The 13,369-nt window shown below is 48.6% G+C and overlaps 1 protein-coding gene across 7 annotated transcripts; it reads right to left on the minus strand.

The window, feature by feature from the left end:
- Window positions 1–217: 217 nt before the first annotated feature.
- LOC120699167 (spidroin-1-like) lies at window positions 218–11,589 on the minus strand. 7 transcript variants are annotated; one of them, XM_039983056.1, is made up of 3 exons: window positions 3,697–6,585; window positions 2,341–2,416; window positions 218–762 (listed from the first exon to the last, which is right to left on the minus strand). In XM_039983056.1, exon 1 carries the CDS (start codon window positions 6,374–6,376, stop codon window positions 5,345–5,347), a length of 1,032 nt encoding a protein of 343 aa, XP_039838990.1. In that variant the 5' UTR covers window positions 6,377–6,585; the 3' UTR covers window positions 218–762; window positions 2,341–2,416; window positions 3,697–5,344. The 7 variants fall into 7 exon arrangements, 6 of the variants coding, with proteins under 6 accessions (XP_039838990.1, XP_039838986.1, XP_039838988.1 ...); XR_005685259.1 differs by adding an exon at window positions 10,605–11,589 and having other exon boundaries at window positions 226–2,201; window positions 2,341–4,403; XM_039983052.1 differs by having other exon boundaries at window positions 226–2,201; window positions 2,341–3,841; window positions 4,312–6,585.
- Between the last annotated feature and the right edge of the window lie 1,780 nt (window positions 11,590–13,369).

The following is a 13,369-nucleotide window of genomic DNA, read 5'->3' on the forward strand; positions in this document are numbered from 1 at the left end:
CATTGGCCTATCACAAACACTTTAAAATACGCTGTCAATCATAAATTCTACATAATTTGGTTACAAAAACACTCTATTAGCATAAATACCATTCATATCACTATTTGTTTTTCAACCTTCCCCCCAATCTCCAGACTCCAACTTCCTAGTGATTGATTGGCATACAAGTGAAGGAAAAAAAAAACATGTATACGCTGGCATTCGCCAGCACCAGGCAAGACCAAATAAATACTTTGACATCAATCATCGTGCCATTAGAAGGGTTATGGACCAAATTACAGGCATACAAATGGATGTCTCGGAAGGACATGAACCATCAAGCTAACAATAATTTTCTAACTTCCCTGGAGATATTTCAGCCTTCACGTCATCTGAGCTTTTATGGATGTCTTCCATAATGCTTACAAATGCCAGGCTCTGATAAATCTGCTCTAATGTGAACTTGGAGCTCCATGCAAATGTCAATAGTTCAGAACAACACATTATTGCGTGCCATCAATTTGTCAGAATGGTCACACACCTGTTATAAGCATTCTACAAAAGGTTCAGGTCCTCACACCAAAAACAATACTGATTTCTAGGAATACATGAAACCTATTTAAAATTGATCATATCTAGCCACAAATGAACACACAGAAATGTGCCTTTGGCTTGGCTCCTATTGCAGATTCAAAAGACAATCCAGGCAACAAGTAGTGCTCCCCATGCACCTTCTGGCCTGATCTGGCCTTTCCCTCTATCCGAATCGCTAAATAAAAAACACTGCATCCATAAACAACAAAAACACACACAAAATGATAGTCTAGAATCAAAATTCAAAAGTGCTACAAACAGAATATTCAGATCACACTGAAGAGAAGGTGAAATGAGCGAGTAACAAAAAAAAAAGTATGCATGCTTTTTTTATTTCTTACTAGGTCTAGTGCCACAAGACTGAAGCTTCAAAACAATATCATTCAGAAGGTGAAATAGGCAAGGAGTAAAGAAATTACATGAACTATTTTTATTCTTACTAGGAGGGTCTGAACACAACCAGTATAGAATTCTCGTTCCCTTATTGTCAGTAAATAGTCAGCTAACAAGATAGTTAAGAAGGAAGAAAGTCAAGACTATATGTAGCACCATGCCATTATACATAGCTATCGAGCCTGCAAGAAACCGTAATTATAATAATGAAACAGGAAAATGGGAAGAACAAATGAAACAAAAATACTCTGGCAACCGAATCTCTAGGAATAAAATTGTTTGCGTATATATATCGACCTGAATACCTACATAAAACCTGATAGAATAGGTGCAAAAAATTAGACATGGAGGTGCAGATGCAGTAGTACTCAATATAGCATTATCTTCTTGTGTGAAGCCAACAAAAATGGCAGTCTTGATCTTTACTGAAAAATGAAGTTGCCACAACAAACTGAAAATTTGGTTACATGGATTAATTAGAAATATCAGTTGCTGCAGCGATTTGAAAAAAAAAAAAGATGACTACTGTGAATTAATTAGAAATGTGGTGACCAGAACTATCTGAAAAATAGGCTATGGTGGATTGTTCAGAAAGTGAGCTCCAATCTAGAGAACTCATCAATCATCATAACCGTATATGCTGAAATTTAACAAATGGCAGCAAAGGATTGAATGTACTATGGAATCAGCTATAATCAGCATATAGGAAGTGCTTCGTTTCTACCCATTATTCTAAGATAGTGATAGTCCTAGCTGATGAAATCCTCAATTCTTAAATATAAAAATCATCCTTATTATCTGTACTAGCCCATTATTATGTGTTGACTAGTGAAGAAATCCTCCATCATTAGCTATAAATATATCTATTTTTATACTGACAAAAGGAATTCTAGAATACAAAACAAGTGGCAGATTAAGTCGATTAAACAGGTTAAGCATTGCTTTCTCTAAATACCTTCAAAAAAATTGCTTTGTCTAACGAACAATCAACAATTCATACAGTTCCAATTTGTCGAACTGGTTAAGGGAAAGAAAGAGCATGCTTGAAAGGAACGATACTACAAAGTGAGCTGACATGAACTGTCCTGCACTACTACTTCACAGGCCTGTCATACCCGAGCTCGAGGAACATGTACCCGCCCATGAGTACATTAAGCGTGCTCTGAATTAACCAGTGGAAATTAGGTACTACATGTCGATGGGAATTAGGTACTACATGTCGATGGGTCTTTGATCTGCATGCAGGAGAAGATGTAATTGAATATTAAGAACAAAATTGAAATTGGATGAGCAATATATTTCTGTCACACTATACGACATCGGAAGCTAAAGTGTTTCGAAATGAACCAAATCGGAATCAAGTCAGAAGATAACCTTGGATTTCCACATCCTGGTGAGCTGCTTCACGGAATCAAATGAGAAGGAGCTGTCTACCTCATACTCGAGTTTTCTAAGGGGGAACAACACCCGAGTGTCAGAAACAAATAGAGCACTCGATTGTACCAGATAATGAGAATCGAGTGATTCTAGCTACACCAACACTCGATTTTACAAACCATTAGATTCACATCCAATGGCTGACAAAATATGTAAATAATATAAATGATAAACATGCTGAAAAGCCAAATTTATAGTTTAACATTGACCTTAAATTCAATACATTTACAAGAACTAAACCAGAAATTGCAAATTAAACAACAAAATATGATAGCCGACTCGATTGAACAAATATACACAGATTGAACTTATTATATGAGAAAAAAATGTAAAAAACAATATTAAATACATGTAATAGCTAACAAAACAAAAAGATCAAACTAATATAGAAAGATTGAACTAATACCATATCACATAAACTTATTACATATATATGCACAGAAACTTACGTATCAACAACTGAACAGTTACAACTTATTACACAACAAACAAACAAACAAACAACAACATAGCCTTTTTCCCCAAGCAAGTTGGGGTAGGCAACAGTTACAACTTATTACATAATGAAAAAAAAATATATTCAGAGGAGTAAATTCATGTCAATAAAAAATTACATGAAAATTACTGAAAAGTTACAATATGCATTATGTAAAACTAGCATCATCAGTAATGATTAAAAGATTAGCAAATGAAGCAATAGTTCAAATTTTTAGGAAAATTGAATGGAATGAATCTGATCAAAAGAACAAAGAATGAATGATAGCAAATGAACTGAAGTAGCACAGATCAAGAAAAAATTTGAATGAAGGATAGAAAAAAAGAAGCAGTTCACAGCTAAAGCTGAAGAAAATGAACAGACAGATAGATTGTAGAGGCAAAATAAACATGAAAAATGAAATGGAAACATCAAAAGTAATCAAGCTGGGCCCAAAACGACAACCACTCAAATAAGGCCCACAAAGAATAAGATACAGGACGGATAACTAATTGGACCAACTCAAAAGGCCCATCAACAAAATCCTAGCAGGAAAAAGAAGGCCCAATTAAAACATACAAAAGCTTCTTCACCAAAAGAAGTAAAACAAATCTGTTACGAGATCAATCGGACGGGAAGAAAGAGGAGGGGGGCAGCGGCAGCGGCAGTTGCTGCAAAAGGGTGCTGCCGCCGACTCAAACTCCAGTGAAGAAAAAAAATGAAGATCATCAAAAAAGGAGAAGATGAAGCAGAAAAGGAAGCCATGCGATCAAGACAACTCCAAAGATCTACCCCCCCAGGTAAAGAATTCTAAATACCTTTTGGCTGAACTGGATCTTGTTGCAAACATTGTGAACAGCTTTCATATTTATCCAAAATCAACATCATTACTTCAAGATCAAGTTGCTAATAATTGATTGAAATAAACCACACAAATGGAGGATGGAAACCTACTCTTCGATGCTGCAGCAAGGATAATGGAAACAAACATTAGAATGGAACAAGCAAATATAGTGCAGAAGTCAAATGTAATTTTGCCAGGTGGATACACAGATCTGATGATGGAACAGATACGAAATTCGCAAGAGCAAGCAGATCGAAATTCATATGAGGTAAGATGATTATCAAAGTACTATTGTAATTAATTCAGAAACTTGAATCATGTGAATCTAATATAACAGATGACATATGTGCAGGGTGCACCTGACTCACTCACATCACTGGTTCTAGGAGATTACCACCCAAAGGTAAAACAGCACAATAGTTTCAAACTTGAATCATGTAAATCTAATATAACATATCACATGCAGGGTGCACCTGGCTCACTCACATCACTGATTCTAGGAGATTACAACCCAGAGGTAAAACAACACAATACTTTCAATGAAAATTCACAAAAGGATCAGATTGATATGCGTACTGACTGTATGTACCTTTTGGATTATAAATACAGGATGTTTCTATCGAGCAATTGGCAGGATCAAATGACTGGGGCAACTACAATTTTGAAGTAACTAAATTTGATCTACAGAGAGAGATACAGAATGTAAGTACACATATCATCAATTTTGCTTTGATGAGCATTATTTACTTGATAGTGAGTAAACAATGCATCAAATAGCAATTATACCTTTGGCCCATCAAAGTTTACATATACTCAATACACTTATTACACTATCAAAAAAATATAAAAACAATATTATAACCATGTAAAAACCTGATCATTTCGATATTGAAGATATTATAGATTCTCATGGTCCCATATGAAAACAATATTATAACAATATTACACTGTCAAATAAATTGCATTCAGCAGAACTAACTACTTGTTTTTGGGATGTTGTAGGATTCAGGCAGGCCATGTGTTCAAGAAAAAACATCTCAAAGTGCAGATGATTGGAACTGGGGAATCGACATATTTAACAACATGCAAATTGCTGTGGTGAGTAATAAGATTAAACAAAAGACTTACATGGATAGATAGATAAGTATTATATTATTGAATTAATACAAAAAAGAATAACATGAACACATATTTATCTTATAGAATACAACAGGAACAACATCTACAGAAAATGAAGCAACAACAAGTGAAGAAAATCAAGCCGACAGATCATGCATGATAGATTACAGAGACACAGAAAGAGTAACTGGAGGAAATGAAAGAGCACCAGAAAAAGAAGAAAATGGCAGCCAAGAACTTACTAAGGAAGAGATTAAAGCCTTCATTAGATCAGAACAAGTGGCAGCATCTGAGGGGAACAATGCAGATATGAACAGCAAATATTCTCCTCAAATTGGAATGGAGTTCATAGATAAGAATTGTTGGAGTATATTGAGCCCATGTATAGAGGCCCATCTAGAGGCCCATGTATATATCCCACCCTTCTAGGGTTTGGAGGAATACATCTATTATTCTCTCCCACATGGTATCTTTTGCCTAGGTTTTTCTCCTCTCCTCCTCTCCTACCTCCCAGGGCAGCCGCCGCCGGCCGCCGGCGCCGCCCCCTCCTCCTCCTTCCCTCCTCTTTCCTCCTCCTCCTCCTCCCCTGCGCCGGGCGCTGCCTCTGCGTGGGCTGCCGCCGCAACTTGGCCTCGGATTTGCCCCGACGCCGCCCTGCAACCCGCCGCCGCCGCCTGGGCCCGACCTGCGAGGTCCCGATCCGCAACCGCCCTCCCTGGGCCGGACGCCGCCGCGGCGGGATCCGCCCTCCCTGGGCCGGGCGTGGGCAACGCGGGACCTGGACCCGCCGCTGCTGCCCCCGCGGTGGCCCTCACTGCTGTTTTCAGGCAGGACGCGGCTGCAGTCGCCGCCGCAGGTCCGCCCCTGCCAGATCCCGCAGCTGCTGCCGCCGCCGCCGCGGGTGCAAGCGCGGTGGGTGCTGAGGACGGGGGGAGCGCCGCCGCCCAGCAGCAGAGCGCCGCCGTGCAGGCGCTGCAGGCTCCCCTGCAACCTCCCCTGCAACAGGCGCTGCAAGCCGACACTGCTGCAGCTGCGGCCGCCGCCCAGAGTGCCCACGCTGCTGCCCAGCGCGCCGCCGCTGTAGATCCAGCCGTCGCGGCGCCCTGGTCACCCGCCGCTGCTTGGCCTGCGGCGCCCTGGCTTCCCGCCGCGGCCCTCGCCGTCGTCGAGACCCTCCCCAACCCACTCCTCCCGCCGCCGCCGCCCTTGCTGCAGCCCTCGGCGCGGATCCGGGCGCGGGCCTGGCTGGCGCCACCACCACCGCCGATTTCGCCGCCCGGGCGTCCCTGGCCGCCGCCGCCACTGCCCCTGGCGCAGCCGCGACCGCCGCAGCCCAGGGCGCTGCCGCCCCTGACGGCGCTGGGACTGGCGCCGCCCCTCCTCCTGGCGTCGCCCACCCGGCTCCCGACGCGGCATGGCCGTGGCTCCAGGGAGCCGCCGCCGCTTCCTATGCTGCTGGCGGCCCGCTGCCGTGCTGGCGGCCCGCTGCCGTGCCAGCGGCCGCTCCTGCAGCCGCGCGCCGTGGGCACCTTCATGCGCGCCCACCTTCATGCGCGCCGCCCCTGCTCCTGCCGCTGCAGCCCCTACTGCCGTCGGCACCAGGGCCCTTCCCGTGGGCGCGTCGGCCTCCGGCGCGGGCACCCCTCCTCTGCTCCAGGGCGCGGGCCGCACCGCCGCAGCTGCCGTCTCCCTCGCCGCCGCACAGGCTCAGGCCGTCGCGCCCGCAGACTTGGCCGCCGCCGCCTTTGTGGCCGCCGTCGCTCCCGCCGCGCACGCCGCGCGGGCCGCCGCCTCCCTCGCCGCCGCGCACGCCGTCGCGCCCAGGGACCCCGCGCGGGCCGCTACCTCGTCCTCAGCCCCAGCCGGCGGCAATGCTCGCCGCTGCTGCTCCCCTGTTCGCGCCGTTCTGGACCCCGCCCGCTCCACCCAGCCAGCAGCCGACCTGGCCTGGGGGTTGAGACCAGGCCGCACTGGCCAAGGTTCTTAAGGCGTCGCCTAGTCGTCCAGGCCCTCAAAAATCCAAGGCGTCCGCCGACGCCATGCCAAAAGAGAAGCAAACTGAGAGGGAGGGTGAGGGAGGAGGGAGAAGGAGAGGGAGAGGAAGAGGAAGAGGAGGGGAAGGATTTCGACGATCTGCGGGGGAAGGGGAACAAGAAGGAGGGGGTGGTGGCCTACCGGAGCATGGTGAGGAAGGTGGGAGAGGGAGCGCCGACGAGCTTCGGCGGCGCGAGGGCCTGGCGACGGCGCGCGGGTCCGATAGTGGTCGCGTGGGGCCAGCGTTGGCGTCTGGCGGAGCAGCAAGGGCGGACCGGCGGCGGCGTCGGGCGGAGGAGCGACGGCGGGCCGGCGGCGCGAAGGGAGAGGGAGAGCTGAGAGGGCAAAGTGCTGGGCAGAGGGCAACAGCGGCGCGGATGTGGAGCTCATTGAGTGGGAGAGGGTTCTGGAGGGTGGAGATGCTATTGTTGGGCTGGGCCTAACTGTTGGGCTGGGCAGCAACCTGTACCTTGCCCTCTTCTTTGCCTTCTTTACTCTTTTTATTTCCTATTTCTTTTCATTTCCTCCCTGTGGCATATGGGTAAGGCGTCGCCTTGCTCGCCTAGGCGTCGCCTCGCCTTGCAGACGGGGTCGCTCACCATGCCTCGCCTTAACGCTTTAAGAACCATGGCACTGGCGCAGTCCTTCAGCGCCATGGGGCGGACGCCACCGGTCAGCACCGAGTGGATCGCCGACTTGGGTGCCTCCTTCCACACCACCCCACATGCCGGTATCCTCTCTTCTGTCCGACCCCCACACCCCTCTTGTCCTTCTTCCATCATGTTTGGTGACGGGTCTTGCCTTCCTGTCACCGCCGTGGGTTCTGCTCCTGGCTCTTTTCGTCTTCCTAATGTCCTTGTTGCTCCTCAGATGGTTCATAACCTTCTTTCCATTCGTCAGTTTACAGCTGATCATTCTTGTTCCATCGAGTTTGATTCTTCTGGCCTCACTGTAAAGGATTCGGCCTCCCGGCGTCCGCTACTCCGGTGTGACAGCACGGGGCCCCTTTACACCCTTCGCCTTCCTCCTTCCGCTGCACCACTCTCGCCTTCTTCGCCGTGGCCGTCTTGGTCTGCCGCTTTTGCCGCGACACCGTCTTCCACCACCTGGCACCGCCGTCTTGGTCACCCTGGCCGCGACGTTCTGGCTAAGCTCAGTCGTAGTACCGATGTTCCTGGTACTAGGGCTCTTGCTGAGCCCCTCTGCCATGCGTGCCAGCTCGGTCGTCATATTCGGTTCCCTTTTTCTTCTTCTTCTTCGCATGCGACGCATGCATTTGACCTTGTTCACTGTGACCTGTGGACCTCTCCTGTACTTAGCATTTCTAGTTATAAGGACTATCTGGTGGTGGTCGACGACTTCTCGCACTACTCTTGGACGTTTCCTTTGCGCGCCAAGTCTGAGACCTTCCCCACCCTCCACTTCTTTGCCTGGATGTCCACTCTTTTCGGCCTCACCGTTAAGGCCGTCCAGTGTGACAACGGGCGGGAGTTCGACAACTCCACCTCCCGTTCTTTCTTCCTCTCTCGGGGTGTTCAGCTGCGTATGTCTTGTCCGTATACCTCTCCTCAGAACGGCAAGGCTGAGCGGATGATTCGCACAACTAACGACGTCGTGCGCACCCTTCTGATCCAGGCCTCTCTGCCCCCGCGCTTCTGGGCTGAGAGCCTCCACACTGCCACCTACTTGCTCAACCGTCTTCCGTCCACTGCTTCTCCTGCTCCCACTCCACACCACGCTCTCTTCGGTACCCCTCCCCGCTACGACCACCTTCGAGTCTTCGGGTGTGCGTGTTACCCTAACATCTCCGCCACTGCTCCTCCCAAGCTGGCGCCCCGCTCAACTCGTTATGTGTTCCTCGGATACTCCCCTGACCACAAGCGGTACCGATGCTTTGATCTCACCTCTCGCCGCGTCCTGATCTCCTGACACGTCGTCCTTGACGAGTCGGATTTCCCCTACTCCACATTCTCCACACCTTCTCTTGACCCCGAGCTGGAGTCTCTGTTTCCGACTGACCCGGTGGTTCAACCACTTTTTCCTGTCTGTCCTTTCCCTGCAGGTTTTCCCGGTTCACCGGCACCGTTCCCGATGATCCCTGCTGTGCCGAGCGCGGCCCCGGTGCCCGCAGTCGCACCTCGCGCGGCCCACAGACCTCCGGTCGTGCCGCGCGCGGACCCGGTGTCTCCCACTGCGCCACGCACGGCCCAGGTGCCTCCCCCTGCACCTGCGCGGTACGCTCAGCCGGTGCAGGTGTACCGGCGTCGCTCCGCGCCGACCCCGGTGCCGCAGCGGTACGCTGAGCCCGTGCAGGTGTACCGGCATCGTTCGGCGTCGACACCGGCGCCGCCTCCTGCTCCGGAGTCCCCTGCGACGCCGACGCCGGAGCCGTCGCCGCCGCCGCCTCCTCCGGCTCCTTCTCGAGCCGAGCCGGAGGTGTACCACCCGCCAGTCATCCATCGGGATCCTCGGCATATCCATCCCATGGTGACTCGGCGGATGGCTTCTCAGGCCGCGACTCTCTCCGCTACCGAGGGAGAGCCGCGGGTCTCACCGGTACCCTCCTCTGTCCGCGACGCCTTGGCGGATCCTCACTGGCGTCGCGCGATGGAAGAAGGGTACGCTGCTCTCCTTGCCAACCAGACGTGGGACCTCGTGCAGCGTCCATTTGGTTGCAATGTGGTCACCGGCAAGTGGATCTGGACGCATAAGCGTCGGACTGATGGCACACTGGTATGAAACCGTAACCTAAAAAACACTAGTATGAAACCGTAACCTAAAAAATCTTATGTAACAGGCAACAATCTGATCGGAGTTGTAACTAATACTAAGACCAGCACACATATCATGAAAATGAAATCGAAAAACACTAGTATGAAACCGTAACCTAAAAATTTGCACCATGTTCATTGGCACCATTAGGCTGACAGAAACAATAAATTAATAATATGAAAATGAAATCGAAAAACACTAGTATGAAACTGTAACCTAAAAATGAACAGAGACTAATCATGAAAAACTCGAGCAACAATAATTGAAGCTATAAGGAATTAGGAGAATCAAAGAAAATTATGAGCGGGAACTAAAGCAATGAAACAACACAGATTCTCTCGTTAAACAAAGCGCTGCAAATCAACAGAAATGAAATCATCAAATCGCTTAAACTACAGGGATTTAAGAACCCACATAAGAAGGGATTAGAACAGTAAAGGGATTAAACAAAGCGATGCAAATCAACAGAAACGAATCATCGAATCGCTTAAACTACAGGGATGTAAGAACCCACAAAAGAAGAGATTAGAACAGTAAAGGGATTAGAACAGTCAGAACACCATCAAGACCAAATCAACTTGCTAAACCCAAAATCAAAGCAACTACAGCGGATGAATCATCAAATCGCTCAAACTACAGGGATTTACAACCCAGAGAAGAAGGGATTAGAACAATCAAAACACCAATGAGACCAAATCAACTTGATAAACCTGAAAATCAAAGCAACTACAGCGAGGAACGACGAGGATTGAGGCTATCAAACGCGAGGGGATTCAAAAATACAGGTGCACATCAGGCGAAATCAACAGACAGATTATCCAACCAAACCATATTCTCCAAACAACCAGATAACCCTAATCACAACAACTACAGCGAGGAGTGAGCACAAATCGATCGAAGAGGACATCGGAGAGAGGAAATCAATAGGAGAACCTAATCCTAGAACATTTCGCCTACCTGAAGAACGGAGACGACGAGTTTGGCATCTCCTCGGCGACTCACTCAGATGAGGAAAATGAACGGACTGTTCGAGAAGTCCAAGCGGCTGCAGATAAAAAGGGGCGCGCTCCCCCAAAAAATTGAATAACCACACAGCAAAGCTCAATGACATCTGGGGCCCATGGGTCATTGAAACACAAAGAAACAAACCAGGGCAAAAAACACTCGAGTGAAGTATAGATTGTTCGAATGGGAAATAGGAAAAATTATCCATCCAAAGAGCAGATTGCTGGGCAAGGCCTGGGGATGCTTCTGCCGCACATCGCGTGCCGCCGGCTCAAAGGGGGCCTCCGTGCCATGCCGGATCCGCCTAAATTCACCCCATAGAGGAAGCTCCGGCGGGGAGTGGAAGGCGGCGCAGGCACTAGCCGGAGTAGCAGGCGGGGGTACCACTCAAATCGGCGGCCGGCACAGGAGGCGGAGGCGCAGGGACTCAACGGGGCGGGCACGGGGGCGAGCGGCCCAGGGCCTCGCAGGCGCAGAGCACGGTGGGCAGGGAACCGCGGGGACCGGAGCTCGCCGGGCGACGCGGACGCCGGCGGCACGCGGAAGCAGGAGCTGCAGCTCGCCGGCGCGGCGCGGACGCCGGCGGCGCCGGGGCGGGGGGCGTCGCAGGCCCGGAGCTCGCCGGGCGACGCGGACGCCGGCGGCGCGTGGGCGGGGGGCGTTGCGGGGGCCGGAGCTCGTCGGGCGGCGCGGACGGCAGCAGCGCAGTGAATCTTGAGGGCCTGCTACGCGAGGCGGGGTGCGCGGGAGCAGGAGCTGCAGCTCGCCGGCGCGGCGCGGACGCCGGCAGCGCACGGAAACGCGCGGCGCGGGCGGGCGGCACACGGAATCGCGCGGGCGCTGGGAATCGCGAGCCGCTGCGGATCTGCGAGGTGGAGAAAACCGCTGGAACGTGGGGAGCGCGGGGAGGGAGGAAAACCGAGCGCCGGAGGTGGGAGAAAAACCGAGCGCGGCATGGGAAAAACCGGACAACCGCTGTCGAGTCGGGACGGTGGATTGCGGGGGTGGGGTCAGGTACTGAATACTATTCATTGCTTAGGATACGAACTACTAAATATAATATAATATATATTCTCTATTTAGCATCTAGGGTGCTGAATAAGTTATTTAGCACACTGACCCAAGCCCAACTAGCATTCATCCCGCAACCGGAAAATTAAGAGGTTCAAACCGGAAATAGGTTTACGTGACTGGAAAATTTAGCTGTGTCGTGGTCATTCATCCTGCAATAGGAAAATTAAGAGATTCAAACCGGAATTAGGTCTAAGTGACCGGAAAATTTAACTGATTCGTGGCCGGAAAATTAAAAAATCATAACCGGAAATTAGGTTATGAGATAAGAAAATTTAGGCAACCAGAAAGGTAAAAGCACCTGACTGGAAAATTAGATCTAAACCGGAAAATTTTGATTCTTAGGTAATACGTTTCCAGTTATGGGATCTTTGTTTTGTTTCAGCTTATTTCGGGTAATTTTTCAATTTTAAATAATAATTTTTTGATTTCATGAATATCTTTTTCGGTTTGGATTCCCTATCTAGAGGTGTGGTGTGTTTTTTCGGTTGAGATAACAATTTTCTAGCTTGAGAAATATCTTTTATGTTTTCAACGCTAGGTAATTTTTCAATTACAAGCACCAAAGAATTATGTGGATGTTTGAGCGAATGTATAATGCATTTGTCCCAGTATAGACAAAAAAGAACTATCATTTTTTATCTGGAACTAGAGCGAATAAGCTTTTATGGCTACGAACAAATTATTTTCTTATCCGGTCTCCACAACCACACGCTAGCAACCAGCTATCTAAAATATAGTATTATTTTCCGGTCAGGAGAGCCGAACATCAAATGCTTCCGGTCACGAAGCGGAAAGCAAGAGAACTCTAGATATGTTTCCGGTCAGATTCTTCCTGCAACAATTAGTAGTTTCCGGTCAGAGATGCATAGATTTCCGGCTGCACAGATTGGTGTATTAATGATTTTCCGGATTTTCCGGTCACAGATTGGTGTGTTTTTCTAGATGGGGTCAGTGCGGCAGGGTGCTAAATAGCGCGCCCCTAATATAATATAATATAACATAACATAACATAATATAATATAATATAACAAATTGTTGTAGGCTTGTAAAAAATTAAACCAACTAAATTAGTAAAAGTAGCATACTAATCACATAAGGATAGCTAGACATGTGACGTCACATTCTCAAGCTGGCCAAATCCATTTCAGTCTAAAGCTTATATAATGCATTTCACAGAGCTTCGGTAACCCATCAACTGAGACAAAACTCTTTAACCTCTCTTCATGTCAACACTTAAAAAAACAAGGGAAATTTGTCCATGGCACACTTTGAAAGTTTAGTTTTGTGCTGCGCACACCATGAAAGTCAATTTAGTTTCCATCACACCGCAAAAATACCATTTGGTCTGCAACACACCACGGCAAATAAACAAAACATTTTGAATGAGAGAATGAGTAAAAAGACTATTTCACCCACATGCCCACCTGTCATCTTTCTCCTTCTGCTCTCTTAATTTCATTCTTGGGTACCCTTCATTCTTTCCGGCTTCAGGACACAAAGAGTTCAATGGCAGCATCTTGCCTAACATGAAATGTACTCGAGGTGGTGCCAAAGCTGCGAAGGGGTGGTGGCGTTGGAGGTGGAGGTGCGGGAGTTGGTGGCCTCATCGTGGGCATCTTGCACGTGAGGTGAGGTTTCTTGGG

Source organism: Panicum virgatum, chromosome 3K (assembly GCF_016808335.1).
Source record: "Panicum virgatum strain AP13 chromosome 3K, P.virgatum_v5, whole genome shotgun sequence".
Taxonomy (NCBI): Eukaryota; Viridiplantae; Streptophyta; class Magnoliopsida; order Poales; family Poaceae; genus Panicum; species Panicum virgatum.

Excerpts from the sequence above, each read along its gene's own strand:
- LOC120699167 (XM_039983056.1), bottom strand. The coding sequence starts at position 6,376 with ATGAAGGTGCCCACGGCGCGCGGCTGCAGGAGCGGCCGCTGGCACGGC.